Below are 16,494 nucleotides of genomic sequence, written 5' to 3' on the forward strand. Positions count from 1 at the left end.
GCAGAGGCTTCGTACAGCAGGGCTCTCAAGAGGCTGGGGATTTGAGGGCTGTACAGCAGAAAAGCCATCGGGAAGATCTGTGATGCTGCAGAGAAAGCATCGAGATGGCTGTTGCACTGAGAAGTGCATGTGTCATGTGTCAAGTGTCAAACGGTCATGTGATTTCACTTGCTTGCTTCATTAAATGATTTCTGCATGATTTGTGTTTGTGTGTGTCTTGAGAATTTCCACTGACAATCATCCAGCATCTCTCTAAATAAGTATCAGTGTTGTCTAAATTAAATATATCTTCATGGAAGCCTGAAGCAAAACAAGTGATTGGTCACTGTTCATTTGAATTGACAAAGTATTATCTTTAAATTATTTTTAGTACAGGTATTACAATCAAAATGCCTGAAATCCACTGATTTTCTGTTTTCACCTAGTATAAAACATGTTGCCAATTATATTTTAAAAAGTGACCGAAAAACGGTTTCTCAGCCACACTAGTCTGAAGATAGACACTATCGCCACATTGTCAGAAACTCACAGCTTTTTCCTATTCTAAAAGAATGTATGGTGCCAGTGGTTAAATGATTTATTTTCATACATCATGTCAAATTTCCTAAAGCTTCACATTGTGGTTTGGATGCCAGGGGGCTTCAAATAGGCCTAAGATGTTGGCCATGGCAGTGTATATGTCTAAGGGCAGGAGGGAGTTAAATATCTCTAAAATCTCTCAAATTTGTCAATGAACATTAATACATAAACATTTATCATTTACCAAGACTCCTTTCAGTTTCAGTCAGAGTGTCTCTCGAGTAAAATAATAAAAAAGCAAAGTTTTACTTTTATCATCTTTTACATTACGTTTTTATTTCCATTCCAAATATAAGAAATACATGAATAAAATCAAAAAGTCACCAGTTTGACAAATGGCTGCATGTAGACGGAGGTACAAGCGGATCAGTAGTGGCAGTGAGAAACTGGGCATTAACCATCGTGGTTAAAGTGCTTTCATTTGCCAACATTATTATTCTGAAAGTTAAAATACAGAGTTTTAGTAAAATTAGCAAATCAACAGAAGTTATAAGAAAACAATAAGGGTAATAGTTAAAAGCCACTCGACCCAACGAGTTTAACCTGGCGTTTTCCTCATCTTGCCGCTATAATAATTTTCGACAACGAATTCTTTCTGTTGGAATATACGATTTTACAAGCTAGCTTTTATTTTGACGGAAAAGTCACGGTGACTTTCCAACATCTGTTGCTCATTTCTCGGCGCTTAGCTTTTATTTTGACAGAACAGTCATATGACTTTCGAGCAGCTCTAGTCATAAGACAGAAACGCACATGACTGTTCACGTGATATAACTTGCGTTATCTATAAAAAGAAATTGCGAAGTTTCCCCCGCACGATTAAATATCACGATAAAGGAGGGACGAGACGAGGATCAAGTGTCTATCAGCAAACATTATTTCAGGTACAATGATTGAGTTCCGTTTGGGATTTGCCCTAATCGTTCGTTCTCAGTAAAATATGTTTGGCGAACGTTGAGAAACATTAGACGATGTAGTTACATGACAAACATAAACATTCACTTTCATTGCAATTAATTTTAACCTCGCTATAGGACTGTCTCGTGGCAATACGGCTTCTTAACTGTCCCATCCAAAACTGTAATCAGCTCTCTGCATTGTAGCGTTTCCTATATTGATTCCATTAGGTGAGACGTAAATTATGGTCTGTCTTTTTTTTATTTATATGTAGCTAAGTTGCCTGGCTGTATCTAGTAGATATGACTAAATGCTCGCCACTGTTCATGTTCGCCACTGGTGAAGGATTGCTTTCATATTATTATATTTGGCTCGATCGAAGCCACACTAAAATAAAAAATAGAATAGAATTTATAGATAGAAATAGAATAAAAATACATAAAAAATAAATACATAAAAATGTACATAATATGAAAAAATAATCATTAAATACATACATAGTAAATAATACAGAAATATATAAATTGAGTAACATTATAAGTGCAGAACTGAAAGAAATTGTGCTTATATATGTCGCATTTCTTTTTTCTCTCTGTTTCCACTTTTACTAACGGATTGATTTTTATTTTTTATTATTGTTTTAGGAAGCTTAGGCTTTCAAACTAACAGTGCAATTCAATGCGGATGGTGGGGAAACATGATGAGAGCGAATGCGTTCTGGTTTGGTCCTTGTCAAATAGAAGATAAAATGTAACTTCAGTAAAAATTGTTGTGGTTTGCTGTCCTACATCTGTTAGACACAAAACTGTAATTGTATGGATAAATCTGTTTTGATAAATGGTGAATAACAGCAATGTTTGATATTTGAGAGTTTCTGAACATGAAACTAAGTTGTAATGTAGTTGTAATATGAAGGCTTGGCTTAATGTGTCTTATTCATCGAGCTTGAAGGAGCTTTGTGGATTTTTTTTCAGATATCAGTGGTTTTGCGCTTCACCCCTTCTCTTGCTCACAAACAGGTGGCTACTGTGGTTAGGTGGTTACTGTGGGCAGTGGTGGCTCAGTGGTTGGAGCTCCGGACTATTAATGACAAGGTTGTTGGTTCGATAGCCAGGCTCGGCAAGCTGCCACTGTTTGGGCCCTTGAGCAAGACACTTTGGCCCTTCACCCTCTCTGCTGCCAGGCGCTGTAGTTGGCTGCCCACCGCTCTGGGTGTGTGCTCACTGCCCCTAGTTTGTTTGTGTGTAGGTTACTACTATGACACTCAATATGACACAGATCTAGAATCACTTGTGTACAGACATATCTGACAAACTACAACTACATACTACCATCTTTTGTTTTGTAAATTATTTTTGTTTGGCTGGAGCAGGAAATAGCCTTCACAAACTAGCTGCAAGCTGGTAGCCAGGGTAGCCAGGGTTGGGTGGGTGATCTATTTACTTTTTAGTTATTTTTAGATCACTTATCTTTATAAACATTTATAAACTTTGTACATTTTCACATAACAGTCTACACAAAATAGCAAACATCTCCTGTCCACATGAAACCATCTAGTCCTTATGAAGCAAATCCCCTGTTTACTAAATGTTATATACAGTGGGGGGGAAAAAGGTATTTAGTCAGTCACCAATTGTGCAAGTTCTCCCACTTAAAAAGATGAGAGGCCTGTAATTGACATCATAGGTAGACCTCAACAATCACATTGTCTGATTTTTTTTTTTAAAGAATTTATTTGCAAATAATGGTGGAAAATAAGTATTTGGTCACCTACAAACAAGCAAGATTTCTGTCTGTCACAGACCTGTAACTTCTTCTTTAAGAGGCTTCTCTGTCCTCCACTCATTACCTGTATTAATGGCACCTGTTTGAACTCGTTAACAGTATGACAGGCACCTGCCCACAACCTCAAACAGTCACACTCCACTATGGTGAAGACCAAAGAGCTGTTGAAGGACACCAGAAACAAAATTTTAGACCTGCACCAGGCTGGGAAGGCTGAATCTGCAATAGGCAAGCAGCTTGGTGTGAAGAAATCTACTGTGGGAGTAATATTTAGAAAATGGGAGACCTACAAGACCACTGCTAATCTCCCTCGATCAGGGGCTCCACACAAGATCCCAGCCCGTGGGGTAAAAATGATCACAAGAACGGTGAGCAAAAATCCCAGAACCACACGAGGGGACACTACGCCGCCAGGGACTCAGATCTTGCAGTGCCAGATGTGTTCCCCTGCTTAAGCCAGTACATATCCGGGCGCGTCTGAAGTTTGCTAGAGAGCATTTGGATGTTCCGGAAGAGTATTGGGAGAATGTCTTATGGTCAGATGAAACCAAAGTAGAACTTTTAGTTTGGTACAAACACAACTCGTTGTGTTTGGAGGAGAGTGAATGCTGTGTTGCATCCAAAGAACACCATACCAACTGTGAAGCATGGGGATGGCAACATCATGCTTTGGGGCTGTTTCTCTGCAAAGGGACTAGAACGACTGGTCCGTGTACATGAAAGAATGAATGGGGCCATGTATTGAGATTTTGAGTGTAAACCTCCTTCCATCAGCAAGGGCATTGAAGATGAAACGTGGCTGGGTCTTTCAGCATGACAATGATCCCAAGCACACTGCCAGGGCAACAAAGGAGTGGCTTCGTAAGAAGCATTTCAAGGTCCTGGAGTGGCCTAGCCAGTCTCCAGATCTCAACCCCATAGAAAACCTTTGGAGGGAGTTGAAAGTCTGTGTTGCCCGCCGACAGCCCCAAAACATCACTGCTCTAGAGGAGATCTGCATGGAGGAATGGGCCAACATACCTGCAACGGTGTGTGCCAACCTTGTGACTTTGTGTCATTGCCAACAAAGGATATATAACAAAATATTGAGATGAACTCTTGTTATTGACCAAATACTTATTTTCCACCATTATTTGCAAATAAATTCTTTAAAAATCAGACAATGTGATTTTCTTATGATTTTTATTTTTATTTTTTTTCCCTCTCATAGTTGAGGTCTACCTATGATGTCAATTACAGGCCTCTCTCATTTTTTTTTAAGTGGGAGAACTTGCACAATTGGTGACTGACTAAATACTTTTTTTTTTTTTTTTTTTTTTTTACTTTTTTCTCCACTGTATACTACTGGTGCTGAAAAAAAACTTTTAATCAGCAGCGCTATTATTATTATTATTATTGTTTTACCTATCTCTCTCTCTCATTCATATTTATTTATTTATTTATTTATTTATATATATATATATATATATATATATATATATATATATATATATATATATATATATATATATATATATATATATATATTCATTCCACAAACAAAACTACATACTCTGTTACCAACAGAAAGAAACCGCACCCATTCCAGCAGTTAGCTAATAATATAGCAAAATACAGCATGCCAGGGAAGGTAAGTTTAGAATTCTTCACAGGGGTGCTGTTACACTCAACTAGCTCAGTGAAATGAAGGCTAAGGACTGGTGCATTGGAGGCTGGGCAAAGCATCACCAGAAAAGAGCACTTGATGTCTATGAATCACAGACTTCAAGCAGTCATTGCATGAGAGATTCAACAGAGTTCTTAACATGAATGTGTTAATTGTACCTATAATTGTCCCAAACGTTATAGTGCCCCTGACAATAATATGAATGTATAATGCCATTTAGGTCTGGAATGTGTACTTTCCTACTGTTTTTCGCACTTAGCCCTTTTTGTTTCCATGTGGTGTGAAGCAACTTTCTTATAGGCCACACATTTTTACATGAAGACGTGTACTTGAATGTGAAGTTGCTGCATAAGCAACTTTTTTGTTTCTAAACTGGTGTTTATTTCACTGCTCTTAAATGTGAATTTTAAACACCAATTAAAAAGCTGTTTGGTCAAGCCAGGAGGTACTCTGTATTGGCAGACCTACCCTTTCCATGTTGTAGCTAAATAATAACCAGTAATAAAAAATAAAAAAAAGTAATAAAAATAATTAATAAATGTAAACTTGCATTTGTTCTAGAATGAAGAGTTTGTTCTTCCTGTGTCTAATGTCTGCTCTGTCTGTGAGCTGGGCTCGCCCACATTTTGGTCCACTCTCTGATGAGTTGGTCAACTACATCAACAAAGCGAACACTACTTGGAGAGTAAGTAATGTTTGAATTATTTTGCTAGCTTTTTCACAATTCACATATTAAATATTATTTATCCCTGGTTTACTTTCAGGGTTCAGAAGGTTACTTTACAAATGTATTTTGTTACTGATTAAAAAATGTAATTGTAGTGTAATCCAATGCTGAAACCGCTGAAAAGAACAGCTGAAAATGTATGCAAGGATTGGCAGTTCCAGTCCTGGAGTACTGGATTCCTGCTCAGTTGTTTGCATTTCCAGCTCAAGTATGCCTGATTCAACTCACCAAGTTTAGTAGTTTTGTTGGAACAGCACAGTCAGCAAACTGCTCTTGACTCTGACCTCTGTTGCCCACCCCTGCATTCTGTTTGCTGTGCAGGAAAATTTAACGTTGATTGTTTAAAACAGAAACAGAAATCATAAGCATAATCTGTTGCGCCTATACTGCTTGCACCTATGGCGAGCATGCATGCAAAAGGGACATCGTTATTCAGCACAACACTGAGCTCCACACCTTTCACACTTGACCAAATGTACCACGCTTGTATAACAAAATCCTCCTGTATTCAGAAAAAATATTCTAGTGTGAAGACTTTTTTTTTTTTTTTTGCATATAAACATGAAGTTAAGTCCATATTAACTTAGTAAGTAAAAATGTACTTTTTTTATGTACTTGACCTCATTATCAACATCATAATTTTATCTGGTCTCCTCTAAAGGCTGGACATAACTTCCATAATGCAGACTACAGCTATGTGAAGCAACTGTGTGGATCCATGCTGAAGGGACCCAAACTTCCATTCTTGTGAGTATGTTGTATTAAGGCTCATTTATGCTCAGTGTAGAATATGAAGGTGGACAGAGCCTGCACTTATTTTGGCTGTATTTGTACATGTTTTCTGAAAGCTCATGGATATAGATAGGACAGAAAAGTACCATGGGGGTAGTGTAGTAAATAGTTGTAGCACAACCACTGCTGGACAATGCAAAGAAGAAACTGGTGTAAAAACTGGTTTAAAACCAAACAAAACGCACATGGTGAAACCTTTACACTTTAAACTGACCAAGAAAAAAAATCCCAGATGAAAGAAATATTTAAGTTAAGTTCTCCTCTTAGCATAATTATTTCTTAAGTCCTGTTTGAGATCAATGTGAAACTTGAGATTTTCTCCATAAGACAAGATCACCTCAATTCTTATAAAGCTCTCTTATACATCTCAGAACTATTTCAGCAGTATCAGAACAGGAGGAAATCTTATGCTTTTCTCTTTTGTGTCCAAACCTCTCACAGTAAAGCACTGATTTTCATCTTAAACCAGTGGAACAATAATAGAATCTGCTTTATTTATTTATTTCTTTTTTGACAAAGACATTTTGTCAATGAGTACACTGACATGGTCATTATTACTTAAATTCAATATCTGCGGTGGCCACAGTCATTAGTGGTTGAGTCCAAGAGCGTAATTAGTTGTACTCTCTGGTATGATAACCTTTCATCTACTACCCCCTCCCCCCCAAAGTTTGAAAAACATGTGATTGGCTGGCTTATTTGGTAATTTATTATTTACTTTATCATTTTGCATTGAAACAAATTGTCACTACAACATTTTGGAACCATTTAATTCAGCAGTGTACTTTTATTTTCTGTAAAACTAGATTATCTTTTTGCCCTAAATACTTACACCCTCATGATAAATCAAATACTTTTTTCTGCTTTTACATGTTAATTCTTCCCATATTTCCTGTTTGTCTACATTTAAAGGGTTCAGTACGCTGGAGACTTCATGCTTCCAAAAAACTTTGATGCCAGGGAGCAGTGGCCCCACTGCCCCACCTTGAAAGAGATCAGAGACCAGGGCTCATGTGGCTCGTGCTGGGTAAGTATTACAAAATTTGTCATGTGTGCTCTGCAGAGCATGTGGCTTTTTGTGCTTAATATAATATAGAATAAGAGATAAAGCATAGTGATGAATGTATATAAAGAGAGGGCAAAGATGCTTAGGTCAGTTGTGACCAGATTTGATTCAGTTTTATGGTTGATTTTTTTGCAGGCTTTTGGGGCAGCTGAAGCAATCTCTGACAGAATTTGCATCCACAGCAATGGCAAATTGAGTGTTGAAATCTCTTCTGAGGACTTGCTGACCTGTTGCTACAGTTGTGGGATGGGGTGAGTGGGTTTGTAAAATGTGTGGTGTGTGGTGAAAAACAATGGTGTGCTTGGTTTTAATGTAACTTTATTCTTTCATGAGTTATTTACAAGTTTCTGACCACTTATAAAATGTGTTCAAAGTGCTGCTCATTGTGTTGGATTGTCAATGCAACCCTCTTCTCCCACTCTTCACACACTGATTGCAACACCGCAGAAGAAATGCTAGCACAGGCTTCGAGTATCCGTAGTTTCAGGTGCTGCACATCTTGTATCTTCACAGCATGGACAATTGCCTTCAGATGACCCCAAAGATAAAAGTCTAAGGGGGTCAGGTTGGGAGACCTTGGGGGCCATTCAACTGGCCCACGACGACAAGCCACTTTCCAGGAAACTGTTCATCCAGGAATGCTCGGACCGGACACCCATAATGTGGTGGTGCATCATCTTGCTGGAAAAACTCAGGGAACGTGCCAGCTTCAGTGCATAAAGAGGGAAACACATAATCATGTAGAAATTTCAAATATCCAGTGGCCTTGAGGTTTCCATTGATTAAGAATGGCCCCACTATCTTTGTACCCCATATACCACACCATACCATCAATTGTTGTGTTCCAACAGTCTTTGAGGGATCTATCCAATGTGGGTTAGTGTCAGACCAATAGCGGTGGTTTTGTTTGTTAACTTCACCATTCACAAGTTTGCCTCATCACTGAACAAAATGTTTTGGCAAATCCAACACTGAATCAGTTTCATGAAACTTGGCAAGCAGTTTGGTAACTGTAGCATGGGAGATGGATGGTCTCGTAGGGTGTCTTGCATTGAAATCTGCAATGACCCGAGTACTGCGTTCACCAGACATCAACAAAATGTCTATCTGCTCCTCATGTGTTAACCTCTGCGACATGTCGATGGCTGTAAACAAAGAGAAGCTTGTAAATAACTCTTGAAAGAATAAAGTTACCAAGCATGATGTTGGTACTTGGTTGTTGCTATAGTATCCAGGCAGTTGTGTTATTTTCGGTGGTTGCTAAGTTGCTAGTTGGTGGTTGCTGTTTTATTGCAGGTGATTGCTAAGTAGTTGCTAGACTGTTGATCATTAGACCTGTATATCTGGGGTGGTTGCTAAAGTGTTGCTAGATGATTTTGTGGAGTGCGTGGGTGTTGTGTGGTTTTGTAATAGAGTAGACCAACAGATAGAAAAGGTAGACTACATTGATAATTGATGAGACAATCTGACCCATTGCTGATGAATTTTAGGTTAGAAATGGCAGGGGCCACAAGGATTGATTAATGTTTGGGGGAAAAAAAGCAATGAATGAAACGAATTACAAATAATGCATAATGCATATCGATAAATGTCTGGAATGCTACACAAAATAATCTTAACCCATTGGTTTGACAACAGGTCAATAGGGGCCTACCTGAACATACCTTTCAAGTCTCATCCTGATTGGTCAATGATCTGAAATGCCTGCTGAATGAAAATTGGCTGATGTTATCCACATATTTTCTAAGTGATAATAACAGAAAAGGAGTCTGATTTCTGACGTAACATGTAATTGCAAAGTTGTTCAGAATGTAGTACTGAATCATATGACACCAGTTGTTTATATGTAGATTGCATAATATGACGATTTAAAATTCTATAAGTTTTCAATTTTTGATAATTATTTACATACTTGTTTGAAAAAAGCCATTTTAAACTATAAACAAATCTTGACCCCAATGAGGTCGATTTGACTGATTTCTTTCGCCTGAGTAGCAGGAGGGAGTGATACCAGTGAACCAAGTTTCATGTCTCAAGGCCTTATGGTTTGGTCAGTTTTTGTGCAGAAAAAATAAATTGACAGACAAATGGATAGACAGACAGACACATCATTGTACAGGGACTTATAGACAGTGTGTGTGTGGTGTCAGACAGGTGGGCAGACGGCGGACACAGTTGTTGGGGTACCAACAGGCGGGCGGAAAGTCAAGGGTACCAAAACCTTTGCTCAAAAGATGTTTGGGGCAAAAGCTTATGCAATAAGTTTGGCTAATAGATCTGTGTCCGCAAACATTGGGCTGAAATATAGAATGCAGACAGTGGAAATACAATTATATTGGGAAGGACTGGGAGAAGGAGAGGCTGAACATTAACACAGTGAGAATTAAAAACCGGTTTAAGATGGTTTAAACCTTAGGATGGTGTCACAGTGGCTCACTTAGTTTATAGGAAAAGTGTCTTCATTTTTCTTTAGTATCTAGTCTAAAAGTCTAAAAAAAAAAGTCTAAAATTTAACATGGTGTCCTTTACAAGATCTATGCACTGATGTTTGAACAGGAAAGGAAATACTAGTTCTAGTTTGCTCTATTATAGGGATTTGCATTAAGTGTTATTGTATTAGTTTTAGTGGCTAGGCAGTTGCTGTATTATCCCAGGTGGATGCTAATGTGGTTACTAAGTGGTTGCAGGGCAATTGCTATAGAATCAGAGGTTTAGCTAAGCTGCTGCAGTAGTATCAATGTGGACTCTCTTCTGCTAGGTGGTTGCTATTTTATTCCAGGTGGTTGGTAAGGCTGGTAAGTAGTTGCTAGGCTATTGTTATGGTATCCCAGGTAGTTGCTAAGGTGTTGCTAGATTAAGTGGTTGCTCTGTGTGGTGTGCAATGTGCAATGTCTGTGTTGTATGGAGTGTGTGGTGTCTGATAGAGAACCAAAGACAGAGAGGGAGTTGTAGAAGGATAGAAGGTTCTGAAGACTCTAATAGTTATATTCTGTTGAGAGGGGCCAGAGAGAAAAGGAGACTTAACATTAGCACAGTGACTGTGAAGACCTGGTTCAAGTCAGTCTAAACCTGACCACACAATGGCTCATTATAAGTGTATAGGAAAATTATCCTAATTTTGTACGCATCATACTTTTAAAGATGCTCAAAGTTTAGCAGTGAAAGTTTGCACAATTATACAGCAGCCGACACAAGTGCACTTATTAGTACCATTGTCCACTAGCAAGTTTGCCTACATCATCTTGAGATGTCTAGCTAGTGGCTGAACCTCAAAACATGCTCACTTGTCTTATGATGAGAAAAATGGAACCTCTACTATTATGTCCAAAGGTTTTTTTTTTTCTTTTTTTTTTAAGCTAGCTAAAGAGCCATAGTTATGTGCTGTAAATGCAGATCTTTTGAGGTCTTGTGCACAGTTTGCCAGTTACATCATAAAGTAGCAGGTGTTCTGGGATTCTACATTATCTGGGTTTGCAAATTGCAGGAAATACATCAAGCCACACCTGTGGTTTATGTGTTATTTAGTTGCAATCTTAGTCGGTGCAATAAGGACCTTTTCACCAAACAACCCAGGGGCTTTAAACATATTTGAGTTTACTCAAATTCAGTAGGGTGTGTGGTGATTTTTGGGCTTGGTCAACATGGAAGCACCAATCTGAAGAGTGCTATTATGATTAATTACACACAGATGGACAGTAGTCTGGTAAATAATTATGGTCAAAAAAGGAAAATAAATTATCAATTGAAGAATGTGCATATTTGGGTGGCTGAAAAGCCAGCACAAAGACTGGTTCATTATCCTTAAGTTAAAATTTGAGAGTGGCGAGGACTTGGTGGACTTTGGTCTCTTCTGAAAAAGAAGTGATGATTCCTGGAGATATTAAAATTGTCAAGAAGTCATACTGTGCAAGGGGTACAACATCTGTAGGTGTTTGTTTGTCTTTCTTAATCTAGGTGCAGATTACATTTGAAGTGCAGATTTATACATTAAAAAAAAAATCTCATCTTTTACTGAAACGTTTCCTGTGTCCTAACCTTAACAAAATTTAAAAATAATTAATAAATTGCAGTTAACACACACAGAGTAATTATGCTAAAATACTTTATATAAATAAAATATTTCATCAAGAACTTTACTGCTGTTGCTTATATTTTGGCCCTAATATAACAAGATGATTCATTTGCACCTTGCACACTATTTGAGTAATTTTAGTGCTGTTGAATTGAGAGACTCTAGGTTGGTAAGGTACAATTGTTACATTCTATATTTTTACTGTGTTCATGATTCAGGTGTAATGGTGGATACCCTTCTGCAGCTTGGCAGTTTTGGGCAACTGAAGGTTTGGTATCAGGTGGACTCTACAATTCACATTTTGGTAAGTGGTCATTCTGACTTGCTTTCAATTATAAGTGTTAGATAGCTAAACTTTAGCCATCATTATATTTTTCAGGGTGTCGACCATATTCCATCGAGCCTTGTGAGCATCATGTGAATGGAACTCGTCCTCCTTGCACAGGGGAGGGAGGAGACACTCCTAGTTGTGAACAGAAGTGTGAACCTGGCTACAGCCTCTCTTACAAGCAAGACAAACACTTTGGTGTGTGTGTGTGTGTGTGTGTGTGTGTGTGTGTGTGTGTGTGTGTGTGAGATGCTTTAGTGTATGTTGTGGGGTAGTGGTTCTCTGTAGATATAGATACAAATGTTTGTAGGATTTTTATTACTGTTGCCACAGTGCTCTCAGATATGACTGGTTTTTTTTTTGTTTTTTTTTTAAGGAAAACAATCATATGGTGTCCCTTCTGATGAGAAGCAGATTATGCAAGAGCTCTACAAGAATGGCCCAGTAGAGGGAGCTTTTACTGTATATGAGGACTTTCTTCTGTACAAGTCCGGTGAGCAAGACCCACTAAATTATAACCAGCAATATTTGCAGTATTAATTCATGTGTGCAATGGTTTTAGGCACTATATAATCACACATACACATACATTGGGGCACAATTGCAAAAGTTCTCCTACTTGGAAAGATGAGAGAGGTCTGTAATTTTCATCATAGGTACACTTCAACTATGAGCAACAAAAGTGGAAGAAAACTCCAGAAAATCACATTGTAGGATTTTTAAATAATTTATTTGTAAATTATGGTGGTCAATAAAAAAAGTTCAGCTCAATACTTTGTAAAATAACTTTTGTTGGCAATGACCGAGGTCAAACATTTCCTGTAAGTCTTCACCAGATTTGCACACACTGTAGCTGGTATTTTGGCCCATTCCTCCATGCAGATCTCCTCTAGAGTGGTGATGTTTTGGGGCTGTCGCTGGGCAGCACAACTCCCTCCACAAATTGGGGTTGAGGTCTGAAGACTGGCTAGGCCACCCCAGGACCTTGAAATGCTTTTTACAGAGCCACTCCTTTGTTGCCCCAGCGGTGTGTTTGGAATCATTGTCATGCTGGAAGACCCAGTTCCATTTTCAATGCTCTCACTGATGGAAGGAGGTTTTGGCTTAAAGTCTCACAATACATGGACCTGTTCATTCTTTCCTTAACACGGAGCAGTCGTCCTGTCCCCTTTGCAAAAAACAGCCCAGGATTCCCAATCCTCTTCTGGATCATCCATATGCTCTCTGGCAAACTTCAGACGGGCCTGGACATGTACTGATTTAAGCAGGGAGACACGCCTGGCAGTGCAGGATTTGAGTCCCTCTCGGCGTAGTGTGTTACTGATGGTAGCCTTTGTTACTTTGGTCCCAGCTCTCTGCAGGTCAATTATCAGATCCCTCCATGTAGTTCTGGGATTTTTGTTAATTTTGACCCCACGGGATGAGATCTTTTGTGGGGCCCCAGATCGTGGGAGATTATCAATGGTCTTGTATGTCTTCCATTTTCTTACAATTGCTCCAACAGTTGACTTATTCACACCAACCTGCTTGCCTATTGTTTTATATGAAGATATACATACTATATAATGTGCTTGTTAATCTTTTTTGTTTCATGAATGAAAGCATGTTTGCAGCAGAAATTAAGAGTGCATAAAGCTAATGATGACAGGGTTGTGGGTTTGTTACAGTAGCTTGGCAAGCTGCCACTGTTGTGGCCCTTGAGGTGTGTGTGTGTGCGTGACACATTTCACATACAGTGACAAATACGTGCACAGTTTCCCTTTTTTATTTTTTTATTTTTTATTTTTTTCTCCATGCTTCATAAAACAGACCCCAACTCTCTGTTCTGCTCAGCCAGGGTTGTTCTAGTGGTGGCAAAGGCAGGGACAAGTCCCTGTGGCTGTTCTTGCTAATGGCTTCCACCTTTGGTGAAGGTCTGTCTAAAACAGCAGTTCTGAACAGTAGAGCAAGGCTGTCGTCCCCGTTTTTTTCGGCGGGTTAAACTTTTATACATTCCAATTCCAGTGTCTGAATAGTTTTTAAAAATCTAATTTATCACAATTATTTAGGGGCCAATTTTTCTTTTTATTTTCTTTGTCCAAAAAAATATAGTGTCAGGCCTGCAGATAACCAGCCTTTCTGCCTTTTATTGCCTATATAAGGTGTCTATCAGCATCTGAGAGGGTCTGCAGTAGGAGGCCACGCTATCAAGATCCTGGGCTGGGGAGAGGAAGATGGTACCCCCTACTGGTTGGCTGCAAACTCTTGGAACACTGACTGGGGTGATGATGGTAATTTCTTTGTTTGCATTTTATTACAATGTTAATCAACTTAATTTACTAAGAAAATGGCAATTGTATGATATGGTACACAGTGGTACTGTTTTATTTATTTTTTTTTTCTATTTATTTATTTTATTAAAAAAAAAAAAAAAACTACTCCGCTTCCTAACACTGACCCTTTTGAAGTGTAAGCTGAACTAACACACACACACACACACACACACACACACACACACACATAAAATATAAAGCTCAGTATGCTTTTGGTGTACACTCCAATAACATAACAAATTCACTGTTGTCAAGATGAAAGGTAACAAGGTAAAACAACTTAATAGACCATAAATATTGGCTGATGTATCAATTTGCAATGGTCCATTTATTTTAATGATTATAGGTTGACTCTTTGCAGTGCGCTACATGTGGTCAGTTTGGTGGTTGGATAGTTTGAACTTTAAAGGTTGCCTTTTTTTTTTTTTTTATCTAAAATGCAGTGCATTTTTCTCTTGCTTCTTCAGGCTTTTTCAAGATCCTGCGAGGCGTTGACCACTGCGGCATTGAGTCAGAGATTGTGGCTGGTATCCCTCAGTGAGTCCTTAACCGTGGTCCTGGAGGTTCACTTTCCCTGCTCCTAGCACACCTTACTCATCCAAACTCCTTTAACAAGTCCTTATTGAGGTGAATTGGGTGTTTTAAATGGGAAACCTATACAATTTACCACTACCACAAGACTGATAAGGGATACATTCAGGTTTTATAGCATTCTTTTTTTGTTCTATGATATTCTACTGTCTTTTAATAATTCTTAACAATGATCAACTGTAACTTCCTTTTTTTTTTGAGTAGCTGTCATCATACTCTTAAAATATCCTTTAACATATGCTGTTACATCGCTATACAAACAGCACAGCAACAGTGCCTATTGCGTTTTTTTTTTTTTTTTGTCCAAGAACTCTTCTTGTTAGAGATGTTTTTTTTTTTATGCTGTACATTTTAATGGAAGTGATTTTGAAGCTTGAAATAAAACTTGTACCCAAGTACACAGCATTGTCATTCTTAAACAAATTCTGTTTCAAACATTACTCTTCTGATCACTAGATTTTGAATGAGTAATACAAAACTATTTCTTTCAGACCCACCAGGTAAAAATGGAGGTTTAAAAATCCCCATACTGAGCGCATAACCAGGTGAAATACAGGTTTGAAATGTGTATTTAAAAGATGATGTATGATGAGCATTCTACTGGGCCTTTTTCTTTCTTTGGGAATGGAAAATGTAGGGGGGGGGGTATAGGTCATGGGGATCATTTGTACTGTTGCATGATACAGTTTTGGCCAATCTTTAGCTGTTGGATAGATGCCCATACATTTGACTCACATGGTCATGGTTGACTCAGTGACTGCAAGGAGCCCAGGTCCGGTCGCTACAAAACAAGGCCTAATTATCAGCCCTTCACCACTGTGATTGACAGTTGGTATAAGGTTTGTGCTCAGTTTGGTTTTTACCATATCTGGTGCTGTGCAGTATGGCCAAACATCTCCACTTTGGTCTCATCTGTCCAAAAGACATTGTTCCAGAAAAAAGGACCTTGTGCATGTTTGCTCTAGCCCCATCCCAATGAGGTGCGGCACTGACATTGTTGGCTTGCGGTGCTAAACTGCTGGATGTCCAAAAGTACTCCATATTAATCAGAAACACTTGACCTCTTCACTTCTTTTGAGATTCTTTCAATGAACATATCCAGTCTGGTAACAAACAAGAATGCAGTCTCATTAATTAAAATTACCTGTCTTTCAGGGCTCTCCCCTTTTTGAAAGAACTTTCTGATTTTTGCCATGGATCTAGCAGTGTGCAGCAATAAAGAATTTACTGTAGGTAGTTTTAACATTCATTTTGAAAAGAGAGCTGATCCAATTTATGCGATAATTTCTTCCTCAAACCTCAGCACTCAGACCTTTTATGAACAATTATACAGTTACATCTTGGTCACAATGTATGTATATTCACCCTGCTATTGTCTGAAGCACTCAATAATACTGTGTATAGCCCTACAATTTATTGTAAACCTCTATTATTGTAAAGACTTATTGACCTTAGTCTATTCTCAATAACACCCAGTGGAGCTTGGTAGATTAACAGTTTGAAAATACAATTTGATCTACCTATATATTGTGGCATCCACTTACATGTAAAAAAAAAACAAGGCTAAAAACAAACAAAATTGCAAAATCACAGTGGAAATGGCGGTATTACACTTTGCCTGGAATGACAGCCTTATTGAATATAGAACAGCACTCACTAAAGCTCACTTAGCATATTTT

The 16,494-nt window shown here is 38.3% G+C and overlaps 1 protein-coding gene across 1 annotated transcript; it reads left to right on the plus strand.

Annotated features, from left to right (window-relative positions):
• Positions 1-1,331: 1,331 nt before the first annotated feature.
• Positions 1,332-15,213, plus strand: LOC140564427 (cathepsin B-like). The gene is made up of 10 exons (XM_072689879.1): positions 1,332-1,463; positions 5,489-5,612; positions 6,316-6,401; positions 7,359-7,473; positions 7,648-7,763; positions 11,803-11,888; positions 11,964-12,110; positions 12,289-12,405; positions 14,054-14,182; positions 14,692-15,213. The coding sequence occupies exons 2-10, from the start codon at positions 5,490-5,492 to the stop codon at positions 14,763-14,765; spliced, it is 993 nt and encodes a 330-aa protein (XP_072545980.1). The 5' UTR covers positions 1,332-1,463; position 5,489; the 3' UTR covers positions 14,766-15,213.
• The last annotated feature ends 1,281 nt before the right edge of the window (positions 15,214-16,494 follow it).

Source organism: Salminus brasiliensis, chromosome 10 (genome assembly GCF_030463535.1).
Source record: "Salminus brasiliensis chromosome 10, fSalBra1.hap2, whole genome shotgun sequence".
Classification (NCBI taxonomy): Eukaryota; Metazoa; Chordata; class Actinopteri; order Characiformes; family Bryconidae; genus Salminus; species Salminus brasiliensis.

Bases quoted from the DNA above. Each gene is read 5' to 3' on its own strand.
- LOC140564427 (XM_072689879.1), top strand. From the start codon at position 5,490: ATGAAGAGTTTGTTCTTCCTGTGTCTAATGTCTGCTCTGTCTGTGAGC. The intron at 7,474-7,647 runs GTAAGTATTACA...ATTTTTTTGCAG, and splicing joins GCTCATGTGGCTCGTGCTGG to GCTTTTGGGGCAGCTGAAGC. The intron at 12,406-14,053 runs GTGAGCAAGACC...TGCCTATATAAG, and splicing joins CTTTCTTCTGTACAAGTCCG to GTGTCTATCAGCATCTGAGA.